The 26,463-nt window shown below is 46.9% G+C and overlaps 1 protein-coding gene across 1 annotated transcript in view; it reads left to right on the top strand.

Moving 5' to 3' along the window:
* Positions 1-401: 401 nt before the first annotated feature.
* Positions 402-26,463, top strand: part of MMP17 (matrix metallopeptidase 17) — a 55,955-nt gene continuing 29,893 nt past the window's right edge. Inside the window, exons 1-3 of the mRNA XM_054996758.1 lie at positions 402-528; positions 12,552-12,678; positions 24,821-25,104. Of these exons, the coding sequence (XP_054852733.1) occupies positions 405-528; positions 12,552-12,678; positions 24,821-25,104 (535 nt within the window). The 5' untranslated portion in view covers positions 402-404. The remainder of the gene's footprint in view (positions 529-12,551; positions 12,679-24,820; positions 25,105-26,463) is intronic.

The raw sequence follows: 26,463 nt of genomic DNA, 5'->3' as shown, positions 1-26,463 counted from the left end.
GTAGGGCAGGGGAAACGGCCACGATCCATATCTCTGTTTAACCTCCACCAGCCTCCCTGCAAAGGAGTCTCCTCTAGCGACAGGCAGAATATCGGAGACGGAGGAGTAATCCCAGGTTTTATAGAAGTGCGATCATTGTAATCAGAGGTGTTTTTGTAGCTGGTTGGGAAAATTAAATGTCAGCACCGGGATGCATGAAGGTCATTGGACTCCATTATTTAAAGTAATGTACACAGATCCATTCTGACACATCCATTTGTTAACACGGGCTGCACTATTGGATGGGGAAACTGGGTGTAAACGCATTAAGGAGAGAGGCCGCTTGAGGTGGAACGAGAGGGACCCATTGCTCCATGGAATCATTTACTCTTTCCCCTCCCTCTCTCTTTTAACAGGATTGGCTGATGAAATTTGGCTATCTGCCTCCTCCAGACCCCATCACGGGACAGCTGCAGACACAAGAAGAACTCACCAAAGCCATCATGGCCATGCAACAGTTCGGGGGTCTCGAAGCCACCGGGATTCTTGGTCAGTAAGAGATTGTATCCCAAAGCGATCTCAGGGCCAAGCTACACATGACGAATGACACTTGAACAGCAAGTGTATTTCTCCCTGTTCACTTGCCCCCCACTCAATCCACTTGTCGTTCAAGTGTCATTCGTCATGTGTAGCTTGGCCCTCAGTTGTGATCTTATGCACATCAGATGTTTGCTCCTTTGCAGTGGCTATGTTGCAGGATAGCAGGTGTCTGCACTGGGCAGAATGCTCACTTGCATTACAAACGCCTCTTCTATGCTGTTGAGAACAATGGAGACTTTTGGCCAAATTCTCCCCATAGGGCTTGCTGGTTGGCAATACAGATGCATCTTAATTGTGGGAAAGAGGATATTGTTCTGACCTAGCAGGTTTCTTACGTGTTGCTCAGGTGCCTTTTGGGAGCATTGTAACACAATCACCCTTGCTGTTGACTCTGGAAGGGAGCATGCTAAAGAGTCCTTTGCCATGACCAGAGAGCCCTTTGCCCCCATCCTGAAGTAAAGCCTATATTAATGGCAGCAAGTCCAGCCTGAGACACTTTCAGATCCAGAAGACATTCCCCTCTCTCCGATTAACACATGGCATCATTTGTTGGAAAGTTCTCGTGAGAAAGCTCCATCGAATTCAATGCTTGTGTGTTTCCCGTTCCTCTCGGTTGTCTTTGTCAAGGGGAATGCCTGCAGGTTTGCGCTTTTGGGTCAGATCCAGTCTGCAGCCAGAAACTTTGTGGAGCTGGATCTATGACTGTACACAACGGGGCAGGGTGTAAATCAGTGCCGAACTGCCGGAGCCTAAATACAGGTAGCCTTTTTGTACGCAGTAAAATCTACTTATATGAGGTGAATAATACTGACAATAAGATGAAGATCCAAAACTGGCAGTGACCTCACCTCAGAATTAAAGCTACCGTTGAGTGATTCAAGGACCTAAATCTATTTTATTATTTTATTCGGCCATTCCTCCAAGGGCAGCGTACGTTGTCTTCTGTACATCTATTTTATACTCTCAATCAGGGCTTTTTTTCTGGGAAGAGGTGGTGGAACTCAGTGGGTTGCCCTCGGAGAAAATGGTCATGTGGCTGGTGGCCCCGCCCCCTGATCTCCAGACAGAGGGGAGTTGAGATTGCCCTCCGCGCCGCTGCAGCGGCGCGGAGGTCAATCAAAACTCCCCTCTGTTTGGAGATCAGGGGGCGGGGCCACCACCCATGTGACCATTTTCAAGAGGTTCCGGAACTCCGTTCCACCGCGTTCCAGCTGGAAAAAAGCCCTGCACCCAGGGCCGGCGCCAGAGGTTTTAGCGCCTGCGGCAGCGTGCGTCTGCGCCTCCGCATGGCATGATGACGTCATCACAGACGTCATCACGTGCCGCAGGGGGGCTGGGCGGCGCACGGACCGCCGAGCGCAGAAGCTGCGGGCTGCTGCTGGAGCGGCGCGCACAGGCTGCTCTGTGCGCCGCCCCAGCAGCAGCTCATGGCTTCTGCGCTCGGCTGGGGCGGAGGAGTGCGCAGCGGAGCTGGCGTGGGCTGGCTACAGCTGCTGCTGCAGCCATCCAGCCAGCTCCGTGCCGCCACCGCCGCCGCGCGCCCCAGCCGAGCGCAGAAGCTGCGAGCCGGGGCTGGGGCGGCGCGCGGAGGCTGCTCCGTGCGCCACCCCAGCAGCAGCTCGCGGTTTCTGCGCCCAGCTGGGGCGGAGGAGCGCGCAGCGGAGCTGGCGTGGGCTGGCTACAGCTGCTGCTGCAGCCATCCAGCCAGCTCCGTGCCGCCGCCGCCGCGCGCCCCAGCTGGGCGCAGAAGCCGCGAGCCGCTGCTCGAGCGGCGCACAGAGGCTGTGCCCGGCTGGGGTGTGTGGCGGCGGCGGCAGCAAGGGGCTGGCTGGCTGGCTGGCTGCAGCAGTAGCTGCAGGCAGCCCAGTCATGCCAGCTTCGCTGCGCGCGCCTCCACCCCCAACACCCCCTCCAGCGCCCCTCCAGCGCCCACGCGCCCGAGGCCACCGCCTACCTGGCCTCCATGGGCGCGCCGGCCCTGCCTGCACCATAACCCTGTGAGGTAGGTTAGGTTGACTGCCCCAAGGTCCGTCAGTGAGAAGGATTTGAAACCCAGGCTTCCCCAGTCCTAATCTGACTCTCAAAGCGTGACACCAATTTTGGCTGTCAGTAAAAAGCAGCTTGATGCGTTAAATCACTTACCTGCTTTTGGGAATGTTGCGTTTCTTTTGTGGCTGGTTGCGCTGTGTAGCAAGGGCTTTCCACAGCTGTCTTTGGAAGAGCATAGGGTACGTGCGCACAAGAAACCATCCGGCCCCATTTGCAGTTTCAAGGAAGCAATTACATGGCTCAGGTGTTTTGTTGCCCTGCACGTTCGACAACCCAAGGCGGGCAATTATTTCCCCAGCCGTGCATGCTTCTGGGGGTGCCACCGTGGCTTGGAGAGCTTTGTTTCCCCATCCCTCTGTGAGTTAAAACATCTAGGCAGCTGGTATGGGTTTTTTTCCCTGCTTTCTATTTTTTTCTCCCGTTTCCCTTATCCCACTTTAATTACTTTACGAAACTGAGAAAAACAGACTTCTTTTTATTAATCACTCTAGCAAAGTGGGCCTTATACAGAGCGAAAGCATTGTTTCTTTGCAATTCAGTATTCCTATTGTTGAACTTGGTGGCAAAAAAGAAAGGGAGGTATTATAAAAGAACCCATGGCTGAGACTACTGAAATACAAGTTAATCTCGGTAGAAAAAGCAGGAGTCCAGTAGCATGTATAAGACTAACAAAAGTTGTGGTAGGATATGAGCTTTTGTGAGTCATAGTTCACTTCTTCAGATATGTTTTCGTGAGTCACAGCTCACTTCTTCAGACAGGGTATGAGCTTTTGTGAGTCACAGCTCACTTCTTCAGATAAAGGAATCCATTTAGTAGGCCGAGACTACTGAAATACAAGTTAATCTCAGTAGGAAAGAGCAAGAGTGCAGTAGCACCTGTAAGACTAACAAAATTTGTGGTAAAATATAAGCTCATATCCCTTCTGACGAAGTGAGCTGTGACTCATGAAAGCTCATACTCTACCAAAAATGTTGTAAGTCTACAGACAAGCTAACACAACTGCCCATCTTAAATTAATCTCAGAATGTCGGTCAATTTAACACCTGTCTGTAAATAAATACCTCCATGCCCTGTTTTGTTTTCTTCTTTCGGTCACTCCTATTTTTTCTCCTCTCTAATGTTTGATTTGCCTATTCAACCCTGATGTTTAGGACCTAACCAGATAAGACATAAGGAACAAACATACGTGACTCAGACCATTGGTCTATCAAGATCAATATGGTCGATTCAGACTGCTAGCGGCTCTCCAGGATCTCAAGTAGAGCTTTTCACCCCACCTGTAGATGCCAAGGGCTGAATCTAGGATCTCCCATATGCAAAGCAGATTCTCTACCACTGAGCTGCAGCTCCTCCCTGTGGGAGAGCCAGGATTAGATCTTCCCAGAATTTTCACAAAGTCCAATAGCATCCCTGGAGAGCCAAGATTCAGTTTAGGGTTGCAGCTCGAGGGAAGAAGAGGTGTAGTCTTTCCAGCCCTGTGTGAGTCTACCAATGAACTTTCTCCACACCACCTCAAATGTTGCGGTTAGCCCTGGAAATGAAAAAAGGAATTGTATGGTTTTCTTCCTTCAAGGCTCATGAAAGCCTATCGGGGGCATCAGTTTTGAGTGGTGAAAGTGTTAACTCTCTTCATCCCTTCTTACCGCCCTGCTCATGATGGGAATTTGGTCCAGCATGGCTGCTATGGACTTTCAAAAATGCTGACCGTCTCCCAGCATCTTGTATAGCTAGACCCCGATAAAAAAGATTAAGCAAAATTCAATTCACTTGACCTGCTTGCACACACATAAATATATAGATCTGGAGAGGGAGAGAAAGAGAGAGAAAAACTAGAAGTTCCAACAGTGGACATGCATCAAGACCCTCAGATTCACTGTAAAACTGTGGAAAACTGGTGCAAATAGGGTGCGAAGTATACTTGAGAAGCAGCCCTTGGGAGTAGAAGTTAACTCTAGGGATGTGCGCTTCAGGTTTCCGATTCAGGAAAAATACCCGAATCGGACCCGATTTGCAAAGATTCGGTATTTCCGAAACAGCCCCAGCATACCCGGGCTGTTTCGGAAACCCCGAATCAAAGATTCCCGAAGCTATTTGTGTAGCTTTGGGAAGCTTCAGGGCAAGGGGCTGAAATGTCCCTCTCCATGCCACTGTGCAGCAGGAGGGAGAGGGACATTTAAACCACCAATCAGCTGTTTGTTGGGGTTTCTGACAAGCAGCTGAGTACAGCCTGCCGGGTTTTAAACTTCCTGTGCAGGCAGGAAGAGGGACATTTAAATCCCTGACTCAGCCGCTTGTCAGGGGTTTCCCTGACAAGGGACCCCCCCCCCCCCCGCGCTGCCTGCCAGCTGATAGTTTAAAGGGACCTGCCACTTGGAAGCAGTAAAGGGGCCCTTTAAACTATCAGCTGCCAGGCTGTGGCGAGGGGGGATCCTCCCCTACCGCCTGCCAGCTGATAGTTTAAAGGGACTTTTAAAGGACCAGGTAAGTGGGTTGGAGGGGATGGGGCTAAGTGGAAGGTGAGAAGGTGGGGGTGCTGGGAGAAAACCCAGCCTCCTGTATCACTTTGGAATGCTCCGAATCTTTACAGAGCGTTCTGAAGCTATTCAAATTTTGGGTATTTCTGAATGTTTTTCTTGTTTTGGGTAAACCCGAAGCAGGAAACCCGAATATTTTTGGGGTGCACACCCCTGGTTAACTCTTCCTTGATTTGCCTCTTTTACTCTGCAACCCACTCCCCTTGCTTGTTTTTCCTCTAGCTGTGGCTTCAGACAGACTTCATGGGGGAAAGCGGCTATGAGAGAAGGTTGCAGGAGAAAAGACACCGGCAGGGTAAAATGTATGCACCTCTACCTACCCATCCTACTGCCACTGCTACAAATTACAGCCTTCCCCTTCCCTTCTTTGCAGCTTTTCAGTGACCCATTCCTATACACTGGTTTTCCTCCAAATCTCTAGTTTGGCCCAGAGACAAACCAGTGTCTAACAGAGCTTGTATGCCTGAAAGAGACCCTCTGTTTTTTTAAGTGTTGGCAACCTTTTTTGAACTCTTGGTCTGGGACACTTGGCTTGACTATTGATTTTTGCCATTGTGCCTCTCTGCTATAATGGGTGATTTGTATGTGTACACGGTTCCACTGTTAAAGGTTAGAAAAATAATCATTTTTTTAAAAAGGACAATCCAGTGGAATTAAAACACTGGTGCATAGTCTGGTTCCCTTACATTTTAGAAGAGTCCTCCTTAGGGCCGACCTAGATGATATTGCGTCCCCAGAAATGACACCATTTTACTGCTAAATAGTAAAGAATCCAGTAGCACTTTTAAGACTAACCAACTTATTTGTAGCATAAGCTTTCAAGAACCACAGCTCTCTTCGTCAGATGCAACTGACCATTGCCAGTGCCAGGGTTTCTGGCGCCTGCGGCCACCACCACCCACACCCGTGCGCGCAGCGCGTGCACGCCACAGGCTGCGTGATGACATCATCATCCGATGATGTCATCACGCAGCGCAAGCTGGGGGCATTGGCTGGCGGATGGCTGGGGTGGCAGGTGGAGGCTGCTCCGCGCTCCGCACGCCACCCTGGCAGCAGCTCGTGGCTGCTGCACCCAGCTGGGGGTGTGTAGTGGCGGCAGCACAGGGCTGGCTGGCTGCAGCAGCTGCGGCCCAGCCACGCCAGCTCCATGGCGTGCGCCTCCGCCCCGACACCCCCTCCAGCGCCCCTCCGGTGCCCTCGCACCCTGAGGCCACCGCCTACCTGGCCTCAATGGGCGCGCCGGCCCTGCATCTGACGAAGAGAGCTGTGGCTCTCGAAAGCTTATGCTGCAAATAAGTTGGTTACTCTTAAAAGTGCTACTGGACTCTTTACGATTTTGCAACTACAGACTAACACGGCTAACTCCTCTGGACCATTTTACTGCTGGAATTCTCATACTTTACGAATGCCGTAGGGGGCAGATCCTGCTTGGGAATGCTGCACAGTGGGGGGAGGTACTCCTCTCTGTTTTCAAGAGCTCAAATGCCCCTGGGGGGGGGGGGTGGTAAAATTCCAGCAGTAAAATGGCAGCACTCTGACCTGGTTAGGCCAGACTAGCCCGATCTCATCAGATTTGGAAGCAGGGTCGGCCCTGGTTAGTACTTGGATGGGAGACTGCCAAGGAAGTCCAGCGTCACGATGCAGAGGCAGGCAATGGCAAACCACCTCTGAACATCTCTTGCCTTGAAGCCCTGTAGGGGTCGCCAAAAGTCAGCTATGACTTGATGACACTTTGCACACCCACAAAATGGCACTGGCCGAAGGAATGCCGGATTGCCTATTTTGGCCCTCAGTGTTTTTACAAGGCTATACAGAGTGCCTCATTTGTTAAGATCCACACAATCACCCCCACCTTTCATAACATTAGTGCTGAGACAGACAGATCCTAAGATACTCTGATGATGCATCTGACGAAGAGAGCTGTGGTTTTTGAAAGCTGGCAATGCATCTGACAAAGAAAGCTGTGGTTCTCAAAAGCTGATAATGCATCTGACGAAGAGAGCTGTGCTTCTTGAAAGCTGACAATGCATCTGACGAAGAGAACTGTGGTTCTCGAAAGCTTATGCTACAATAACGTTGGTTAGTCTTAAAGGTTCTACTGGACTCTTTACTATTTTGCAACTACAGACTAACACGGCTAACTCCTCTGGATTTAGTTCTGCACACCCAATGGTACTTTTGATACCATTCATCATCTGTTCACATGGAGAGAGGGAGTTAAATCCACCCTCCTTTTATCCCCAAGCCAGTTGAGCAGAAGCTGCTGGGCTGACAGTGCCCTGAAACAGAGATAACCCCAAATGGGCATATATAGAGTTTTATAAACATGGCATCTGTGATTTACACTTCTGCAATCCACCTTCCTCCCCGCTTCCAAGGATTACTGCAATCGTAGAAATCCTGGTGGCCTCATGTACACCCACCATAAGGAGATACCAGTTCTGTCAGACAGTTACTACATTGTGGATCCTTTTCAGCCATGAAACTGGCTCCAGCCCCATACTCCCAAGGAGCAGGCAGGAAGACTGCCACCAGAGTTGGGACTGGGCCAGTCTTCATTCTGGTCTAAATAATAATAATAACAGTGTGCTTATATACCACTCTTCTAGAGAGATTAGTGCCCCATTCAGAATGGTGAATATAGTCAGTGTTGCTATTATCCCCACATTTCAGCTGGAGAGCTGGAGCTGAGAGGAGTGGCTTCTCCAAGGCCACCTGCTGAGCTCATGGCAGTAGTAGGATTCAAACCAGCAGAGTGCTGATTTGCTGTCTAACCACTCATTGTGCTAAAATAACTGTGCTTATATACCGCTCTTCTAGACTGATCAGTGCCCCACTCAGAGTGGTGAACAAAGTCAATGTTGTTATTATCCCCACAATACAGCTGGGGAGCTGGGGCTGAAAGGAGCGGCTTCCCCAAGGCCATCTGCTGAGCTCATCACAGGGCCAAGCTACACAGGACGAATGACACTTGAACGGCAAGTGTATTTCTCCCTGTTCACTTGCCCTCCACTCAATCCACTTGCCGTTCAAGTGTCATTCGTCATGTGTAGCTTGGCCCTCAGTAGGGGGGATTCGAACCAGCAGAATGCTGACGCACAGCCCAAACACGTAACCACTATGCGACAGCAGCTTTCAATAAATCAGCAGGACCAGCTCTCAATAAGTTGACAGTAGCATCCACCCAACAGGTGTCACTCTGAGCTTCTGTTCTGGGAAGCATCTCTGTTCTTGAAGGTACGGCAATCTAGAATTGTTCTCTGCATTCAAATGGTAGCCATGATGACTGCCTGGCACTTTCGTGGAGAACGTGGGCAAACGAGTTCACTATCCTGAAACTTCCCAAGGCAATACAGAGGGGCTGCTGATGCAATGGTGTTGCAAAACAAACTGGAAGCACTAAATGCCTACTATTTTCTCGCTGAAATTTCTCCCATACCTGAGAGATGCCCTTGTTTTCTGTCTCCAGTGACGACCAGCCAATTCTTCTGGGAAGCAGCTGAGGATAACCATCCTGGGTTTTCTTTTTTCCCTCCAGTGCCCAGCATTCAGTTATGCTGCCTCCCAACGGGGATTTTCACCGAGCTAGTCAAATAGCTCTAATAATCTTACTCTTCAGGTTGTCCTTCCCAAAGGGGTCCAAGCCAACATTAATTCTCCCTTTTTATGTCAGCCATTTTATGACAGCCTGTGTCCCTCAGTCTTCTTTCTGCTGCAATAAATGTGCCCTTTGCTGTGAACCATAAGGGCTAGGAATATGCAGCTTTTTTCTGCATTAGAGTTCTCTTGTTTGGTGTAGGGATTAAGAGCGGCAGGACTCTAATCCGGAGAGCCAGGTTTAATTCCCCACTCCTCCGCTTGAAGCCAGCAGGGTGACCTTGGGTCAGTCGCAGCTTCTAGGAGCACTCTCAGCTCCACCCACCTCACAGGGTGATTGTTGTGAGGATAATAATACACAGTTTGAAAACCAGTTTGATGCAGTGGTTAAGAGCGGCAGGACTCTAATCTGGAGAGCCAGGTTTGATTCCCCACTCCTCCGCTTGAAGCCAGCAGGGTGACCTTGGGTCAGACACAGCTTCTAGGAGCTCCCTCCGCTCCACCCACCTCACAGGATGATTGTTGTGAGGATAATAATATGTAAACCACTCTGAGTGGGTGTTAAGCTGTCCTGAAGGGCGGTATATAAATCCAAATGTTGTTGTTTCAGTGAGGGCAACATCTGCCTTCTGTCTCAAAAGGCTCTCCTTGGCAAGCCTCCCAGATAAGCAGTTAGGAAAAACCTGTCTCTCTTCACTTGAGCACCACTCTCAAAATGTTGGCTGCATTTCTCTTGACACTCCACCCTCCCAGTCACTTGTTAGACTGTCAGACTAGGATCTGTAAAGCCTGGGTTCAAATTCCCACTCTGCTATGAAACTTTACCAGAAGACCTTGGGCCGGTCACACAGTCTCCACCTAACCTCCCTCGCAGGGTTGTTGTGAGCATTAAATGGAGGGGAAAAAAACAATGTTAAGCAGCTTTGGGTCCCCATTGTAGAGAAAGGCAGTGTGTAAATAAAATAAAAATTTATTGGATGCATTCCTCTGAGAATCTGTTCACTGAAAAGAAGTTTCTTTACACCTATGGCTGGAAGAGGTGTGCCTGGAAGTACTGAGAGCAAAGCCCGATGCTGCAGGAGCTACGAGCTGGCTGACCGTTTCTCTTTGTCAGGAGTGCGAATTCAGTGCCCAGAAGTCACCTTTCCCTCTGTGGGACTAACAAAACCAGAATGGGGCTGATAAGAGAACTGACAAAAAGGTGCATAATCAGTATTGGTTGCAGAATTTTGCTTCAATTGGCACCAAATTTGGATTGTCAGGGTGCAACATAAGAAGTTTTTGGGAGGGGGTTTGCAAAATATACAGAACAGCTGTGCCCATTCCATGAAAAAGGCATTTTGTTAAGCCACTCTCCAAAGCTACTTTCCGTTTAGGAGAATGCAGCTGCTCCTGAGGTCTTACCCAATGCAAGAGCCTCCTTGGCAGCTTTGGATGACTGAAGATTTGAGCAGCAAGCGTTGAGTTCTTTCTTTCCTTCCTTCTTTCCTTCTTCCTTCCTTCCTTCCTTCCTTCTTGACAGCTTTCCTTTCCTCTCTTGCCACATAGTTGAGGCTCACCTTCCGGCTCTTAATTAAATGTGTGTAATTATTTTTCCCATATTCTTGGATGTACCAAGATGCCCAGGAGCAAAAAGCAGGGATGGTTTGTTTGTATTCGTTCGACTGCACTGCTGTTGAAATGGGAAGAGCAGGCCACTTAAATGTAAATCAGAGCATGTAATCTCTTTCTGCTGAAAGTCATCTTGAAGCAAAACATTCACCAGCAGTTGCCTGCATAAAGTTAGGAACTCTCTTTCAAATGTGTATTTTTTTTTCCCTTTAAGTCAGTGATTTGGGTCAGAACCCAAAAGTGGGTCATGATTTCCTTCGCAGGTGGTTTTCAAAACCAAATGCGAGGAGGAGGAAGGGTGTGAACTGGGAGTGGAGGCTCCTTGGTAAACCCATGTTTGCCTCTGCGTAATGTGTGAAATGGCAATGAATTTATGGATTCTAACATATGTATGTAAGTGCCATCAAGTTGCAACTGACTTACAGTGACATGGCAAGGGACTTTCAAGGCAAATGAGAAGCAGAGGTGGTTTGCCAGTGCCAATATGGTGTATTGGTTAAGAGCGGCAGGACTCTAATCTGGAGAGCCAGGTTTGATTCCCCACTCCTCCACTTGAAGCCACCTGGGTGACCTTGGATGAGTCACAGCTTCTTGGAGCTCTCTCAGGGCCAAGCTACACATGACGAATGACACTTGAACAGCAAGTGTATTTCTCCCTGTTCACTTGCCCCCCACTCAATCCACTTGCCGTTCAAGTGTCATTCGTCATGTGTAGCTTGGCCCTCAGCCCCACCCACCTTACAGGGTGATTGTCATGAGGATAATAATAACACACTTTGTAGGCCATTCTGAGTGGGCCTTAAGTTGTCCTGAAGGACAGTATATAAATCCAAATGTTATTATGATGTTATTATTCCTCTACAAAGCAACCCCAGTCTTTTCTGGTGGTCTCCAATCCACGTTCTGACCAGGGCCAACCCTGCTTAGCTTCCAAGATGTAACAAGATTGGGTTATACCATACCACTTTCTCTTCATAGATGCTAAGCATTAAATATAACCTTATTTCATGTTAACTGATGTGGGATTGTTACATTTTATTTTGGAGAAGACGAAAGGAGCACAGAGCTATTAGCAAGTAGGTCCCGAAAAATACAGTAAGTTTTTAAAAAGTTGGTCCCACCTTGAAAAACGTGAGAACTGCCACTATAAATCATACCAAAGTAATCCACAACTTGAGCTGTAATGTCACCTTTAAGTAAAATGAAAGTAGACGTAGCGTCAGAGTAGAGCCGGAGGGACCTGAGTTTCATGGGTTCAAATCTCCACTTCTACATTTTAAAAAAATGCACATTTTATGTTGATTGATATATTCATTATAAACTGCATTCAGGGAACCAATATCAATATTTCATAAATGCTGAGAATCTAATTGATTTATCTCACACATTTCTATTCTTCTTTCTTGGTTTTAAAAAGCTCCCAATCAAAATGCAAAATCCTATTTGACCTTTGGCTAAACTGTTCATCATTTCACTTAAAGTATTAACTCTGTATTTTTTGAGAGCCGTTTCTGGTTGTTAAGGCATTGTTACCACTTTTCCGGTCCCTGGCAAGAACTAGCCTTGTGCCTATGAATTTGTCTGACTCATTCCCTTCGCCAAGGAGCTCAAGGCAGCCGGCATGATTCTTCCTTCCTCCACTTTTATCTCACAGCACCCCTGTGAGAGGGGATAGGCTGAAAGAGCATAAATGGCCCATGGGCAACCAGTTAGCTTCATGGCAGAGTGAGAATTTGAACTCATGTCTCCTCAGTTCTCGTTCTTCCTCGATATGCTACACTGGCTAAAAAATTCCATGCTGTCATGTTGGTTTTTTGCAAGTATTGCATAAAAGTGTGGGTCTGTCAGTGGCAATTGTGATAAATGAATACCCAATTGAGTCCAACATTATCAGCTTTAATATTTTTTAGCTACCAGATGTGAGAAAAGCACATCTGGAGCAGCAGGCAGTCCTGTTCTCTGAGAGCAGAAGTCGACGCAGAGCTGCCATCAAAAATGACAACCCCAGTTGAAGTCTGCCCACCTCCATCGTCTTGTAATGCCAACAGTTTTCGGCATTACAATAGACAAGTAATGCCAATAGTTTTTAAGGAAGTGATGCCCCCGTTGCAAGCAGTTCTGCTCTGTTATTCCATGGAAATAACTCTGCTTTTGGGGGGGGGGCTTTTTTTGCAATACAGACAAAGCCACGCTGAAACTAATGAAGACACCACGGTGCTCTTTACCCGATCTTTCTGAATCAGAGGCAAGGAGGAAGCGGCATGTTCAAGTGGTGACCAAGTGGAATAAAAGGAACTTATCTTGGAGGTAGGCATGCATCTAACCACACTCTTGAGAGTTGCTTGGGGTGGGTTCACACATGCAGGTTTGCCACATAGCAGATTTGCATGTGTGTTCAAGCTGTCACCTGGTAGCATGACCTGGCAGTGCAAATGCTTTTGATTTTGAATCTCTCATCCGTGCTATTTCTACATGAAAACTTCTTGTTCGATTTCACTTCCCCTCTGTGTGATTTGGAAAACTGCTCCTTTATTTTTTAATGCCATTTTCTGTTTCATTGTGCTGACGTTTTCCCATGAAAAAGTATTCTTTTTTAACATTATTTTCATTTCAGTAAATCAGCATTGAACACGTGCGCAATATGAGTAAATTGAGGGGCTTTTTTGGGACAGTACTCACCGGTACTGAGTACTCGCATAGTTTGGGGGAGCTCTCCCAAGTCCTGAAGAGGAAATTGGTGGAAATTGGCTTAACCATTTATGAGATTACTGGTACCTTTTACTTTACCAAAAGAAAGTGCTGGCAAATGATGTATGTTGGACATATAACTGCAGTTAAATGGCATGCATAAGGATACAATGTGTACCCAAACAAATCTTCATTTTTAAAAACACAGTTAATTTGAACGATTGGCAAAAGCATATTGGCAAACTGGAGAGCCAGTTTCATGTAGTGGTTAAGAGCAGAGGGACTCTAATCTGGAGAACCGGGTTTGATTCCCCACTCCTCCACTTGAAGCCAGCTGGGTGGCCTTGGGTCAGTCACTTAAGAGCAGCAGGACTCTAGTCTGCAAAGCCAGGTTTGATTCCTCGCTCCTCCGCTTGAATCCAGCTGGGTGACCTTGGGTCAGTCACAGCTCTTCCAGAGCTCTCTCAGCCTCACCCACCTCACAGGGTGATTTGGAGTTAATAATAACATATTTTGTAAATTGCTCTGAGTGGGCGTTAAGTTGTCCTGAAGGGTGGTATACAAATCGAATGTTGTTATTATTATTATAAAAATAATAAAAAGACGCAAACAGTGCAATCCTAAGCATGTCTACTTAGAATCGTACTGAAGTCTAGTCAATGGGGCTCACTCCTAGGAAAGTTTCTTAAGATGGCACTGAAAGTTAGAAAATGTTTGCTTCTTTGTAGTCTAAACAATACTACATGATAATCATATTAAGCAGTGGTTTACAACACGGCACCTCTGAGTGCCATGGTGCCGTATTGCAAACCTACTGCCTCCTTCCTCAAAGCCATGAGCCAATCTTGGCTTCCTCCATCTTGTGGGAACAGAAGATGTTTCAGAAGAACCCAACAGGCTTTGTGTCTTCAGGGAGCATCTCTTCAGAAACAGCCACCTCCATCGTAGGAGGGTGCTTGGCTTGCAGCCTCCCAACATTTTGTGGCTGGCCTCAGCAGCCCATAGCAGCCATTTTGCAATTGGCTCCTGTGGCGGCCATTTTGTTGTAGTGCCCACTTCCCATCTCCAAACCACAAATGTGTGCCCACAGATTTACTGGGATTGGGGGACTGCCGATGTAGAGATTGGTGTGACGCTTAAAAGTTTATAGAATTCTTTGTTCATGTAGCCGCTCCTTAAACCTCAGTAGCTAAAACAAAGAAATGTTGGCAGGAAGTAGAATTACGCAATGCTGTATAGTGGTTAAGCTGTTGGAATCGGATCTGGGAGTCCCCGGTTTCAGTCCCCACTCAGCCATGGAAGGTCACTGGATGAGCTTGGTCTAGTCATATACATACACCTGACCTACCTCATAAGGTTGTTGTGAGAATAAGTGACAAAGAGGAAAATAATGTATGCGAACCTGGATCTCCATTGGGGGGGAAAGGGGAGTATAAATAAATAAATATATCCATCCTGTCTTTTCTGTATGCTAGGTGCCAACTACAGAGGAGAGTGCCTCTGGGCATATGCCAAGTTCTGTTCCCTCTAAGAGCCAAGCTACAAGTGATGCCTGACACAGGTTGGACACTTGTCAGCTTTCCTCAAGTTTTGATGGGAAATGTAGGCGTCCCGGTCTTACAGCTTGGCTCTCCATTTAATTGAAGTTTACAGAAACCACCCCACACACACCCAGTGGAGGGGGAGGGGGCGCCTGGCAAGAGCCCGACGCCTGCACTCCCCTCCCAACCGCATGTTCTCCCTCCCATAGACTGCCGCTCTGTAAACTTCAATTAAATGGAGAGCCAAGCTGCAAGACCAGGATGCCTACATTTCCCATCAGAACTTGAGGGAAGCTGACAAGTGTCCAACCTGTGTCAGAATCAAAAAGAGTCCAGTAGCACCTTTAAGACTAACCAACTTTATTGTAGCATAAGTTGGTTAGTCTTAAAGGTGCTACTGGACTCTTTTTGATTTTGCTACTACAGACTAACATGGCTATCTCCTCTGCATCTACAACCTGTGTCAGGTGTCACTTGTAGTTTGGCTCTCAGTAACCATAGTAAGCCAAGATTACCCCTCATTTCTCTTCATTGCACTTTAGACATAGCAGAAGATTAACTAATCCACACTGGCTCTGGGCCTAAATCCATACAGGAAAGCTGTGGCAAAAAACCCCAAATTGTGTTTCTCTAGGCTGAGCTTTTTGTGGCTCGTGCTCTCCTCTCTGACCTATGCCTGCTTCCCTTGCATCTTCGTCTTTTGTGGATTTATTCAAGAAGTCTATTCTGAATATTTTGAGTATGTCGAGAACATTTGACCATAGATCTGTTTCAAGCGGTGTTGTTTATGCCCAGCATGAAAACCTGAGCCCCAGCCTCTTGGAGGTGGCTTGAGAATTTACTCCGTTTTGTCTGTCTGCAGCAGGGTGATAAAGTATGCTGGAAATAGAAATCAGGCTCTGCTTGCTGATCAGAAAAAGAGAAATCAGGAGGCCAAGCAGAGGAGAACTGGACTGGTGCCAGCTCCTAATGTCGAAGTGCTTCTTGTGTTGGGACGCGTTATTCAGTTGCAAAAGCGGCTGAAATCAGCGTGTAAAATTATGCTGCCGTCTTGCTGGCATCTGCCATTTTGTGCCCATCTTGTTCAGAATGAGAGAAGTTTATTTGTCAGCTGGTGATTTCAATTCAAGTCCAGAAAATGATACATTTGCATTCACAAGATCCTAGACTCAATCGCTGGCATCTCTGAATAAAGGATCGCTGGGAACAAGTGTTGGACCCCAGAGAGCTGGTGCCAGCCAAAGTGGACAATGCTGATCTAGATCTGGTTCCATATAAAGCAGCTTGATATGTTCACAATAAGAAGATATTTCTGTAGGAAGAGGAAAGGGTAAATCGCATGCATTTATTTTCTGGTTCTTCTGCAGGAATGGGCTACAGCTGAGTGGCTGGGCATATATTTTTCCATTAAAAAACACATCGATTTCATCCTCAGCATCTCCAGGTCAAGGGTCTCATGTAGCAGTTATCAGGGAGATGTTTTTCCTTGAGAACTACCACCAGTTATAATGGGACCATATTGATGGACCAGTGTTGTGGCACAGTATAAGACGCCGTTGTGTGTGAGATGCATCATCCCATTGAAGGGTTGTTGCAAAGGATAAAATGGAAGAAAGATGACCCACATATGCTGACATGAACTCCTTGGAGGAGGTGGTGGTGGAGGAAAGTGCCCTCAAGTCACAGTTGACTTTTAGTGACCCCTGGTGATGTTTTCGTGGCAAGAGACTAACAGAGGTGGTTTGCCATTGCCTGTCTCTGCAACCCAGGTCTTTGTTGGAGGTCTCTCATCCAATTACTAACCAAGGCCGCCCCTGCTTAGCTTTTGAGATCTGTCAAGATCAGGCTCTCCTGGGCTATCCAGGTCAGGGCTCTTTGAGAAAGGTCAAGGTAAAAATTGAAGGTATTGTTGGTTGTCAGAGAGGCAAAGGGAGAAGCGAAGCAGCCCCTGGCAAACTGGCGTGGTACCAAATCCAAGGCCCATTTCAACAGTCAGCGGGATGAAGACAGCAGGTGGAGGAAAGCCCTGAGCAATGGAGCTTGGTGCAAGGCTGGGAGGTTAAAAGGGGCTCCCTATTTTTGTCTATTTGACATCGGAAGCCACTGCCTAGGATGTTTCCAGCAGAACTTTTAAAGCTATCTTTAGTTGCTGCCCTGTGAGGAAGAATGGGGTCACTAAAGGGTGCAACAGATTGAACCAAGATCAAGCGGAAAAGAGAAGCGTTAGGGGGTTTGCATTGGATTTATTCTGACCTGTGGACTTGTAACAGCCGCGTTCACTGGAGCTTAGTTTCCCGAGGGGATCAGCTCTGCCAGAACGCTGGGAGCTGCACAGGCACGTCTCTTGGTTCCCGGGACTTGCCTGCATGGCAACAGTGCCCTCTGCTGCGGATTCCAAAACTGGAAGACGAAGTGAGAAGGGGAAGGTAAAGGCATCACCTAGTATCGCTCTCCATTTTTGCTAAGCTACCTCGTTTTTCTTCTGCCTTGCAAGAGAACTGTGTGTCCTGATTTGTGCCTGGAAGGAATATAAGGGACTGCAGACTTTTATATTATCCGAGGGAGACTGGCCTTTTTTTTTTTACTTCTCTGTCCCAGTAGCTTTCGGTGCACCTTGAAATCTGTTTTGCATTCAGCTCCGTCTAATCTAAGCCTACCCTTTCGAGATGGTGATGAACTGCAGACTTCGTGCCCTGAAACAGCTTTTCATCCTCTCCCTTCCTTTTTTGGTACTGAACATGATGAAGAAATAGAAGGAATTCCAGAGCGTGCTTGATAGTTTGCAGAAATTATATTGGTCCTCGTGAGAAAGTAATCACAGAACTAGTGTTTGCTTTGCCCTGACCTGGATAGCTCAGACTAACCCAGTCTTGCAAGATGTCAGAAACTAAACAGAGTCAGCTATGGGTAGTACTTGGATGGAGGGCCACCAAGGAAATTTGGGGCTGTTATGTAGAGGCAGGTAGTGGCAGACCACCTCTGTTAATCTCTTACCTTGAAAACCCTACAGGGTTGCCTTAAGTCGGCTGTCATTTGGCGGCCGTTTCCACCTGTTATGGTTCTTTTTCGGAAGTAGCAATGAGACTGCCTACATCTTTTGCCACAAATCAGTTGAGTTGAAAGTTGAATGAGCCCTTTAGGAAAAATCTTCACAAATACAGTTTTGTTATATTTAGGAGCTCAGAGGAGCATACATCTTTCTTACCTCCATTTTATCCTTACAACCTTGTGAAGAAGGTTAAGCTGAGAGTCACTGGCCGAAGCTTACCCAGTGAGCTTCATCACGGAGGGAGAATTTGAACATGGGTCTCCAAACTCCAATCTGAAACTCTAACCACTGTACAACACTGGCTCCCCTGGTGTATTCTTTGGTGTTCTGTTTTCATCTCAGCCACCAAGGCTCCATCTAAATAGTAGATTTTGCTTCCTCAAGGGTGGCATCAGAGTGGGAAGCATCATCTTAAAAAAAATGGATCAAAGTACAAGAGTTGTGTACAGTTTGCCATTAACTATCAAAGGTTGAACTCCATAGTTACCATCAGGTGTGTGCACCCAAAAATGCTTCGGATTTCCCAAATAACCCGAATCCCGAAGCAGCAAGCCGTGTGCTTTGTGTATTGAATAGAGATGGGCACAAACCTAAATACGACCCAAAAAACCCCACGAACCAGGCTGGTTCGGGGTTTGTGAACCAGGGTTCGTGGAAGCTCCTTTTCACAGAACTTCCACGAACTGTATACTGGTTTGTTGGGTCATATTTACAGGGGCAGTATAAATGGTCATTTCCCCAGGGAAATGGCCATTTAAACTCCCTCTTTAAGGGACTTGCAAGGGTTCCCCCTGCCACCTGCCAGCTGATAGTTTAAAGGGACCTGATGCGGCAGGTCTCATTAAACTGCCCAAACCCCAGCCCCTCTACCCCCCCACCCCCCAGCCCCAGCCCCACACTTACCTTCCCCTGTGGCGCCCTTCCTCTCCTCCCAGGAGGGGCGGGAAGGCCATTTTGGCCTCTTCTGCTACCCTGGGGGCCCACAGGGCGGTGGAAGAGGCCAAAACCGGCCTCCCTGCCCCTTAAATGGCCGTCGCGGCCATTTGAAACCCACGAACCACGAAACCCATGAACCATGAATCTCCTGGTTCGTTGGGGTTTTTTTGTTCCGTGCCCATCTCTAGTTTTGAAACCACTTCGGTTTATGAACAGCAAGAAAAAGTGCTGTGTCTGCTGCCGCTTTCCCCAAAGCTTTCCGAAATACTCCGAAGATTTCGAAAAACTTTGCTTCAGAATTTCCACATCGGCTCAGCAACGCTGGGGCCGATTCGGAAATACAGAATCATTCCTAATTGGGCCCAATTGAGGTTAAAAACCTGAAACCCAAAGCGCACACCCCTAGTTACCATCTTATGGGCTAGGAATTACTTTTTTCATTTGGAAATGAAGCATGAAGGTTCTTAGGATGCTGAATTGTGTACCCAGTGCCAGTTCGGGGATGTGTAGAAATACACACTCCTTTGCTGTTGTTGGCAGATTATTTTAGTCACCCTTCCCAATGATATTTTTATCCTGCGGTTCATTTAAGAACAGCATACTGCAGCTCTCCTCCATCCTATTCTCACAGCCACCCTGTGGAGTAGATCAACCTGAGAAAGCGGGATTAGCTTATGGTCACCCAGTGAACTGAGTGGGGATATGACACTCCCCAGAATAGCGCTGTAACCGTTACACCACGCTACTCCCATGCAGCAAGCTGCTGCTCAGAAATCACACCATCCCACCTGCTTCCTTGCATAAATACAGTCTGGTTTCAGCCTTCAGATTGACTCAGCATTTTTCTTCACAAACTGGCATGACTCTCTCTTCCCAGAGGCTCATCCAGGGTGCCGTCAGTCCATATGAAAGGACGCATCCCGCATTCTGAATCATCATATTTTGAGCAGGTCTTTTAAGCTCAAACAACCCCTCTGGTACGGATAACTCTCCGCTTGCTGGAAAATGTCAGACAGGCCAAGAGCGAAGCGGGAGTGCTGCATCCCAGCAAGAGGCAGCTGACACCCCCTGTGGCGAACATAAATTCGAGGCCAGCAAAATTCCCTGGAAACAACCAGTGGCTCTGCCTTTGCATTCCTAGGCGGGAACCAACGGAACAAATTCTGTTGGCGTCCTTTAACGTTCTCAGATTTCCTGTGACGCGTCAGAAAGCCATCAACTGCCATCAACTGCCCAGGCCATGTGCAAAATGAACCCATGTGCCCTCAGCACATGTAATCTGTGTGCATGTCATTTTCACACACATGAATATATGCGTGAGCAGGGCTTTTTTACTGGGAAAAGAGGTGGTGGAACTCAGTGGGTTGCCCTCGGAGAAAATGGTCACATGGGTGGTGGCCCCGCCCCCTGATCTCCAGACAGAGGGGAGTTGAGATTGCCCTCCGCGCCGCTGGCACAGAGGGCAATCTAAACTCCCCTCTGTCTGGAGATCAGGGGGTGGGGCCATCACCCATGTGACCATTTTCAAGATGTTCCAGAACTCCGTTCCACCACGTTCCAGCTGGAAAAAAAGCCCTGTGCGTGAGAAGCATTTCTTAAAAGGAATGTCTATTTTGGCCTTTCCCCCTGTCATTTCCGTAGGGGGTAGAAAGTTTGAGCCTTCCCCTTTATAAAATGCTCCCTGCACCTAGAGAGCTGGCATACCAGGAAGAAGGCTAGCCTAGCAGCTTCTCCTGGTTGTGTGGGGTTTGCATGCTATGAGGAACATCTCATCAATACAGTGTGCAAATGTTTGATTCTCCAATACTCCAAAATGGTACAGCCTTGCAACAGAGACCCTGTATGAGAATCCTATTTTAGGTCTGACAAGCAATTCATACACTGTTGTCTGACTTGAGTCTAGAGGGGACAAATTCACGCCTTCCTTCACAATGCAAACCACTGCCCATGACTGCAACTGTACTGAAGAGGGTGAAGTGCAACTTTCTTTACAAATAATCAAAATATCCCTATTTGATTTCTTCATTTTTTCAGTTTGCACTGTGGATTTTGTTTTTGCATTGCAAACATGTCTATATGGCATGTTCTGTGCTGACCTGGATAGCCCAAACAAACCTGATCTCAGAAGCTAAGCAGGGTCGGCCTTTGTTAGTAATCGGATGAGAGATCTCCAAGGAAAACCAGGGCTGCAGAGGCAGGCAATGACAAACCACCTCTGTTAGTATCTTGCCATGAAAACCCCACACCACAGTTTGGTGTAACAGTTAAAAGCGGTGAAACTCTTAATCTGGACAGCCAGGTTTGATTCCCCACTCCTCCACTTGAAGCCAGCTGGGTGACCTTGGGTCAGTCACTTAAGAGCAGCAGGACTCTAATCTGGAGAGCCAGGTTTGATTCCCCACTCCTCCACTTGAAGCCAGCTGGGTGACCTTGGGTCAGTCACAGCTCTCTCAGAGCTCTCTCAGCCCCACCCACCTCACAAGGTGATTGTTGTGGGGATAATAGTAACATATTTTGTAAAACACTCTGAGTGAATGTTAAGTTGTCCTGAAGGGTGGTATATAACTTGAATGTTGTTGTTGTTGTTGTTGTTGTTGTTGTTGTTGTTGTTGTTGTTGTTACAATAAGTCAGTTATGACTTGATTGCATTCTCTGTCACCACCATGGCATGTTCTACAATGTGTACAGTTTCCATTTTTTTCTGTATGGTAGTTAAATGACTGGGCTGTGAGTCATTTCCCTGAGGTGAGCCTCTTCCTTGGAGATCTTCAGGAATTGCTGCAAGGCTTAACTTAATACTATAAATTTCTCCTTTTAGTAGCGTGCCCAAGGGTCAGGCTTTGCATGGTACTATGTGGCCCTGAGGAAAGGAATGGGATATAGGAATGACAGATACTTTGGAATATAAAAAAAACCAAAGTAAACTTTTATTTTTATAAGAAGCGTATCGGTTTCATATTATTTCTAAACTTGATGGTTTCCCAAGAGTAGTTCTCAGTTCTTAAAGTTACTTTACTTCAGCCGTCACACAGATCTCTCAGGCTTCACACACAGCTTGCCTGCTTTTAATATTAATTTCTCTCTCAGTTACAAGTAAGACCTTTTCTCAGGCGCACACACAGTTTGCCTGCTTTTCCTGACTGAATGTTCTCTCACAAACACACAGTTCAGGCTACCACACAGGTCATATTTCTCTCAGAACTGCTTAAACATATTCAGGCTGCACCCAGCTTGCCTGCTAATACCAGACTCAATATTTTTCTCAGAAATGCTTAAACATGCTAAGGCTGCGCACAGCTGCCCTCTCTTGCCCTGACTGAACCTTTTCTCTCCACTCTCAGTCTAAAACTGCAGTTGACTCCGCCCACACTCTCAGTCATCAACCAATCATATCACTCACTCATCCCTCTCTTTCAACCCCACTCTTCATCTAAACCACACCAAGCATTTAAAGACACATGCACACATTTACTTAAAATCATTACAGCTAGCTTATTTGCTAGGGCTTTAGAGGAGGTATGAAGGGCAGGCATTTTTAAGGACGAGAGAGACTTGTATATTGTCATTTTATTTTGGTTTTAAATAGGAAATGTTTTTAACGGTTATTGTAAACCACCTTGAACTACACGGAAAGGCGGGACATCAATGTTTTAAAAAATAAAAGGCTGCAGAAAGGGTAAACAGGGAGCAAATCTTTTGCCACCCTCGCCATCCCTTCTCCAGTTTCACTCTGAAAAACTGAATGAAAAACTTTCTTCTGAGTTCTGTTTCAGGCAAGAAAGTCTGGTCTGGTGACCCTCCTTGAAGGGCCCAAGGATAGGCCATTGAGCGCAGTGGGGGGAACGAACGACCTTGCGTTCTGAACGGGGAGACCGAAGCCCCATCTGCACTCAGAGATAAACAAACTTTCATTGCCCTTCTGCAGGTCCTGTGGGAATTCATTAATTAATGCTCCCACTAATGGCTTTTTTTCAATTGGGCCCTCGAGCCGTACGCAAGGAAACTATTCACCAGCTTCAGACCTGTGGCATCAAAAGATAACTGGATTGGTCTCCACCGGGCAAACCAAATTAAAGGAGCAGATTTGTAGAAAAGGTCCCCAGTTTTATCGCTTCGAGCCTAAACCAGCAGTGTTGATCAGTGTGTGTGCACGCACGCATGGGGGGGGGAGTGCTGATTGTTGTTCTTGCCAGCCGGCAGCCGCATTTTGTTTCTGGGGTGCCTGCCCCCAAACCCCTCCAGAGTTGAGCGCTGCTACCTGGCTTACTCATTCCACCATCAAATACCGCCAGTCTCTCTCTCTCTGCTTTTAATCAGAGGTCTCAGCTTGAAGCTGTTTCTCATAGATAACCAGCAGAGACACACAGAGAGAGAAAAACCTACATTTCCAGCAAGCAAAGTTGCTTCTTCGGGCCAAATGAGACATGATGTGTGATGCGCTTTGTGTGTTTACTATCTTTGAAAGATAGAAAGAAATGAATGCAACTCTGAAAGATGCCAGATTTAATCTGAGTTAGTAATACAGGGGAAAGGGCATGAAGTGCATGTTGGAAATTATCTTAGAGGACATCTAGTCCAACCCACCCACCACTGCTCAATGCAGCATCTCCTACAGTGAACGAAAGCCCACCGCCTCCAGAGGCAATCTGTTACTACTTTTAGGGAGTTTCTTTGACCCAAAATCCACTTATTTGCAATATGAATCCTTTCCCTATGGCCCATTTTCCTTAATTTTGATCGATTACAAGTTACTATCCTTGGACCAGGTCTCACCGAGAGTTGTATGGCCAAGGAGAGATTTGAACCCAGGTCTTTCTTGGTTTTAGTTCAGCATGGCTTTCCTCATAGAGTGTTTGCTGCTTAAAAAATTGCTCTCCTTAGTCTGTTCTTTCTCCCACAAGAGTCAAGGGCCCCCAGTTTTCTTAAATCAAGATTAAAGCATCCAAATCGACTAAGGCTAAATCCGGGGGTAGGGGACAAGAGGCATGCATTTGGTGACTTTTCTTGCACAAGTAGGAAAGCCACACGTTGTGTGTACTGGGAATGGGGTTTTCGAGGCAAGAGACGAGTAGAAGTGGTTTGTCATTTATTTCCTCTGCATAGCACCCCCAGATCTTCCATGGCAGTCTCTCATCCAAGTACTGACCCTGCATAGCTTCTGAGCTCTGACGAGATCAGGTGAGTTTGGGCTATTAGGACTGCTAGTTCACCTATTACCTGGTCCTTTTAACTAGAGACGCTGAGGATATTGGCACTTAGACACAGCCTGTCCTGAAAGGGCAAGGCGAGAAGGATCCTGATAGCAACTGTGGGCATTTTACTTATAATAGGATTCTATATGTGATATCCTGCATTTATTCATTGATAAGGGAAGAGATTTTTATTGGTTGGATATACTGTTGTTTGGGTTCAATGTGCTATCATGGAATGTTAAGGGCACGAGAGATGCTACCAAATGCACAAAGGTAATCTCCAAACTGAAAATCGTCATGTGGACATGGCTTTTTTTTACAAGAAACTCATATAACAACAACAACAACATTCAATTTATATACCACCCTTCAGGACAACTTAACACCCACTCAGACTGGTTTACAAAGTATGTTAGTATTATTCCCACAACAATCACCCTGTGTGGTTGGGTGGAGCTGAGAGAGCTCTGGAGAGCTGTGATTGACCCAAGGTCACCCAGCTGGCTTCAAGCGGAGGAGTGAGGAATCAAACCCAGTTCTCCACATTAGAGTCCTGTCGTTCTTAACCACTACACCAAACTGGCAAATGATAAAAACAAATTGTGTAGAAACTGGGTTGGAGAGATATAAGTTACAGATATGTCTACTCAATCAAGAGTGTAGCTATATTAATACATGAACGTGTCTCATTTTAAGTTCAAGAAGTAATACCAGACCTAAATGCTTTACTATTTTGGTAATGAAAATCTTTCATTCTGTTATGGTTATGGTTAATGCATATGGTCCAACTGTGGATTCTCCAGATATGTGCCATCAATGTTTCAGTAACTTGGTAGATCTTACATAGGATTATTTGTTGCTGGGGGAGACTTTAATTAATTTATTTATTTCAAATTTCTATTCCGCCCTCCCCGCAAGCGAGCTCAGGGTGGATAATGAAATATTAAATTGATTCCATTGATTCCATCTTCCGCATCATGAGTGAATGCTCTACTATTTTAGCTGTTTCCATTTTCCTCATTGGTTTCTTTCTTCTATTCCAGAGTCCGCACCTTTCCCAAGGAGTCACACCTCGGCCACGACACCGTCCGTGCCCTCATGTACTATGCCCTGAAGGTGTGGAGTGACATCACGCCACTGAATTTCCATGAAGTGGCTGGCAACAATGCCGACATACAAATAGACTTCTCCAAAACGGATCACAATGATGGATATCCCTTTGATGGCCCAGGTGGCACGGTGGCTCACGCTTTCTTTCCAGGGGAGCACCACACCGCTGGAGATACTCACTTTGATGATGATGAATACTGGACTTTCAGATCAGCAGGTATGTCAGGGTAAGAGAGCAACAGAGGAACTAGAGGGTTCCCTTTTTTCCACCACTGGTGGCACTGAAGATGAAGGAGGAGATAAGGACAGACTGGCCTTTGTAAAAGTCAGGGATTTTCATGGGGAAGAGTCAGAACTTCTTAGGCCACTACAAGAGTTTTCTTGACGTAGGATATAGACTCACTAGCTCTTGACTGACAACCTGCAGGAGGATGGGGACTATGGAGACATGGAGAAACTGCATTGCATGATGCTGTGGTGTCATTTTTGGTTGGAAGACTGGAAATGACATCACCGCATCATGGTGCTCTCTAGGATTTCCTCAAAACTCCGTGGCAAGAGCCATAGCGTTATAGTGGGATTGCTAGAGCATTGCATGACACGGTGACATCATTTCCAGTTTCATGGCTGGAAATGGCATCGAATGACACTGTTGTCCCTCCATCATTTCCCTACCACTATTCCACTGAATGCTGGCGTGGGAACGGAGAAGCAACCGCAGGGGTTTCTGCACCCATGGTGGGGAAATGGTAGATGGTTTAGATTTATTCATTTATTTATTTCTACATTTGGGTCCTACTTTTCTTCTTAATGAGGTCCCAATGTGGCTTACATTGTTCTTCCCGCCTCCATTTTATCCTCATAGGTTAGGCTGAGAGTATGCGACTGGTACAAGGTCACCCAGTGAGCTGCCATGGTTAAACGGGGGTTTGAACCTGGGTTTTCCAAGTCCTAGTCAAACACTTTAACCGTGGTACCACATCTGCTGGGAGGGGGGGGGAGTTCAGCTTTGTGACTTCATTAGGGAGAAATGCAGCTCAAGGAAGGAAGGAAGGAATACATATCTATATTATTGTTTAGCCCTCAACCGGTAAAACTTGCTGGTGAATTATTAGCATTTCTGCAGCTAAACATTATAGACATAAACTATAAGCAGCATAAGGTGGAGGGAGCTGAGATGGCCCGGTCTGCTCCGCCATAATATTTAAAGCAAAGTAAAAGTGTCCGAATTTCTCAGCTGAAAATATATACAATTCAAAACCCGGACGTGCATTGAATAAGTGTCAGTGTTTTGTGAAGCCTGTATGATCAACTGCAGCTGCAGCTTTGAGCCATTTTCACCCAGTTTTCAGCGACTGCTAATAATAACATTAACATTAACATTCGATTTATATACCGCCCTTCAGGACAACTTAATGCCCACTCAGAGCGGTTTACAAAGTGTTATTATTACCCCACAACAATCACCCTGTGAGGTGGGTGGGGCTAAGAGAGCTCAAGAGAACTGTGACTCGCCCAAGGTCACCCAGCTGGCTTTGTGGAGGAGTGGGGAATCAAACCCGGCTCTCCAGATTAG

Source organism: Eublepharis macularius, chromosome 13 (assembly GCF_028583425.1).
Source record: "Eublepharis macularius isolate TG4126 chromosome 13, MPM_Emac_v1.0, whole genome shotgun sequence".
NCBI classification, from domain to species: Eukaryota; Metazoa; Chordata; class Lepidosauria; order Squamata; family Eublepharidae; genus Eublepharis; species Eublepharis macularius.
The sequence above is the reverse complement of the archived record's forward strand: the minus strand, read 5'-3'. Positions and strand labels throughout refer to the sequence as shown.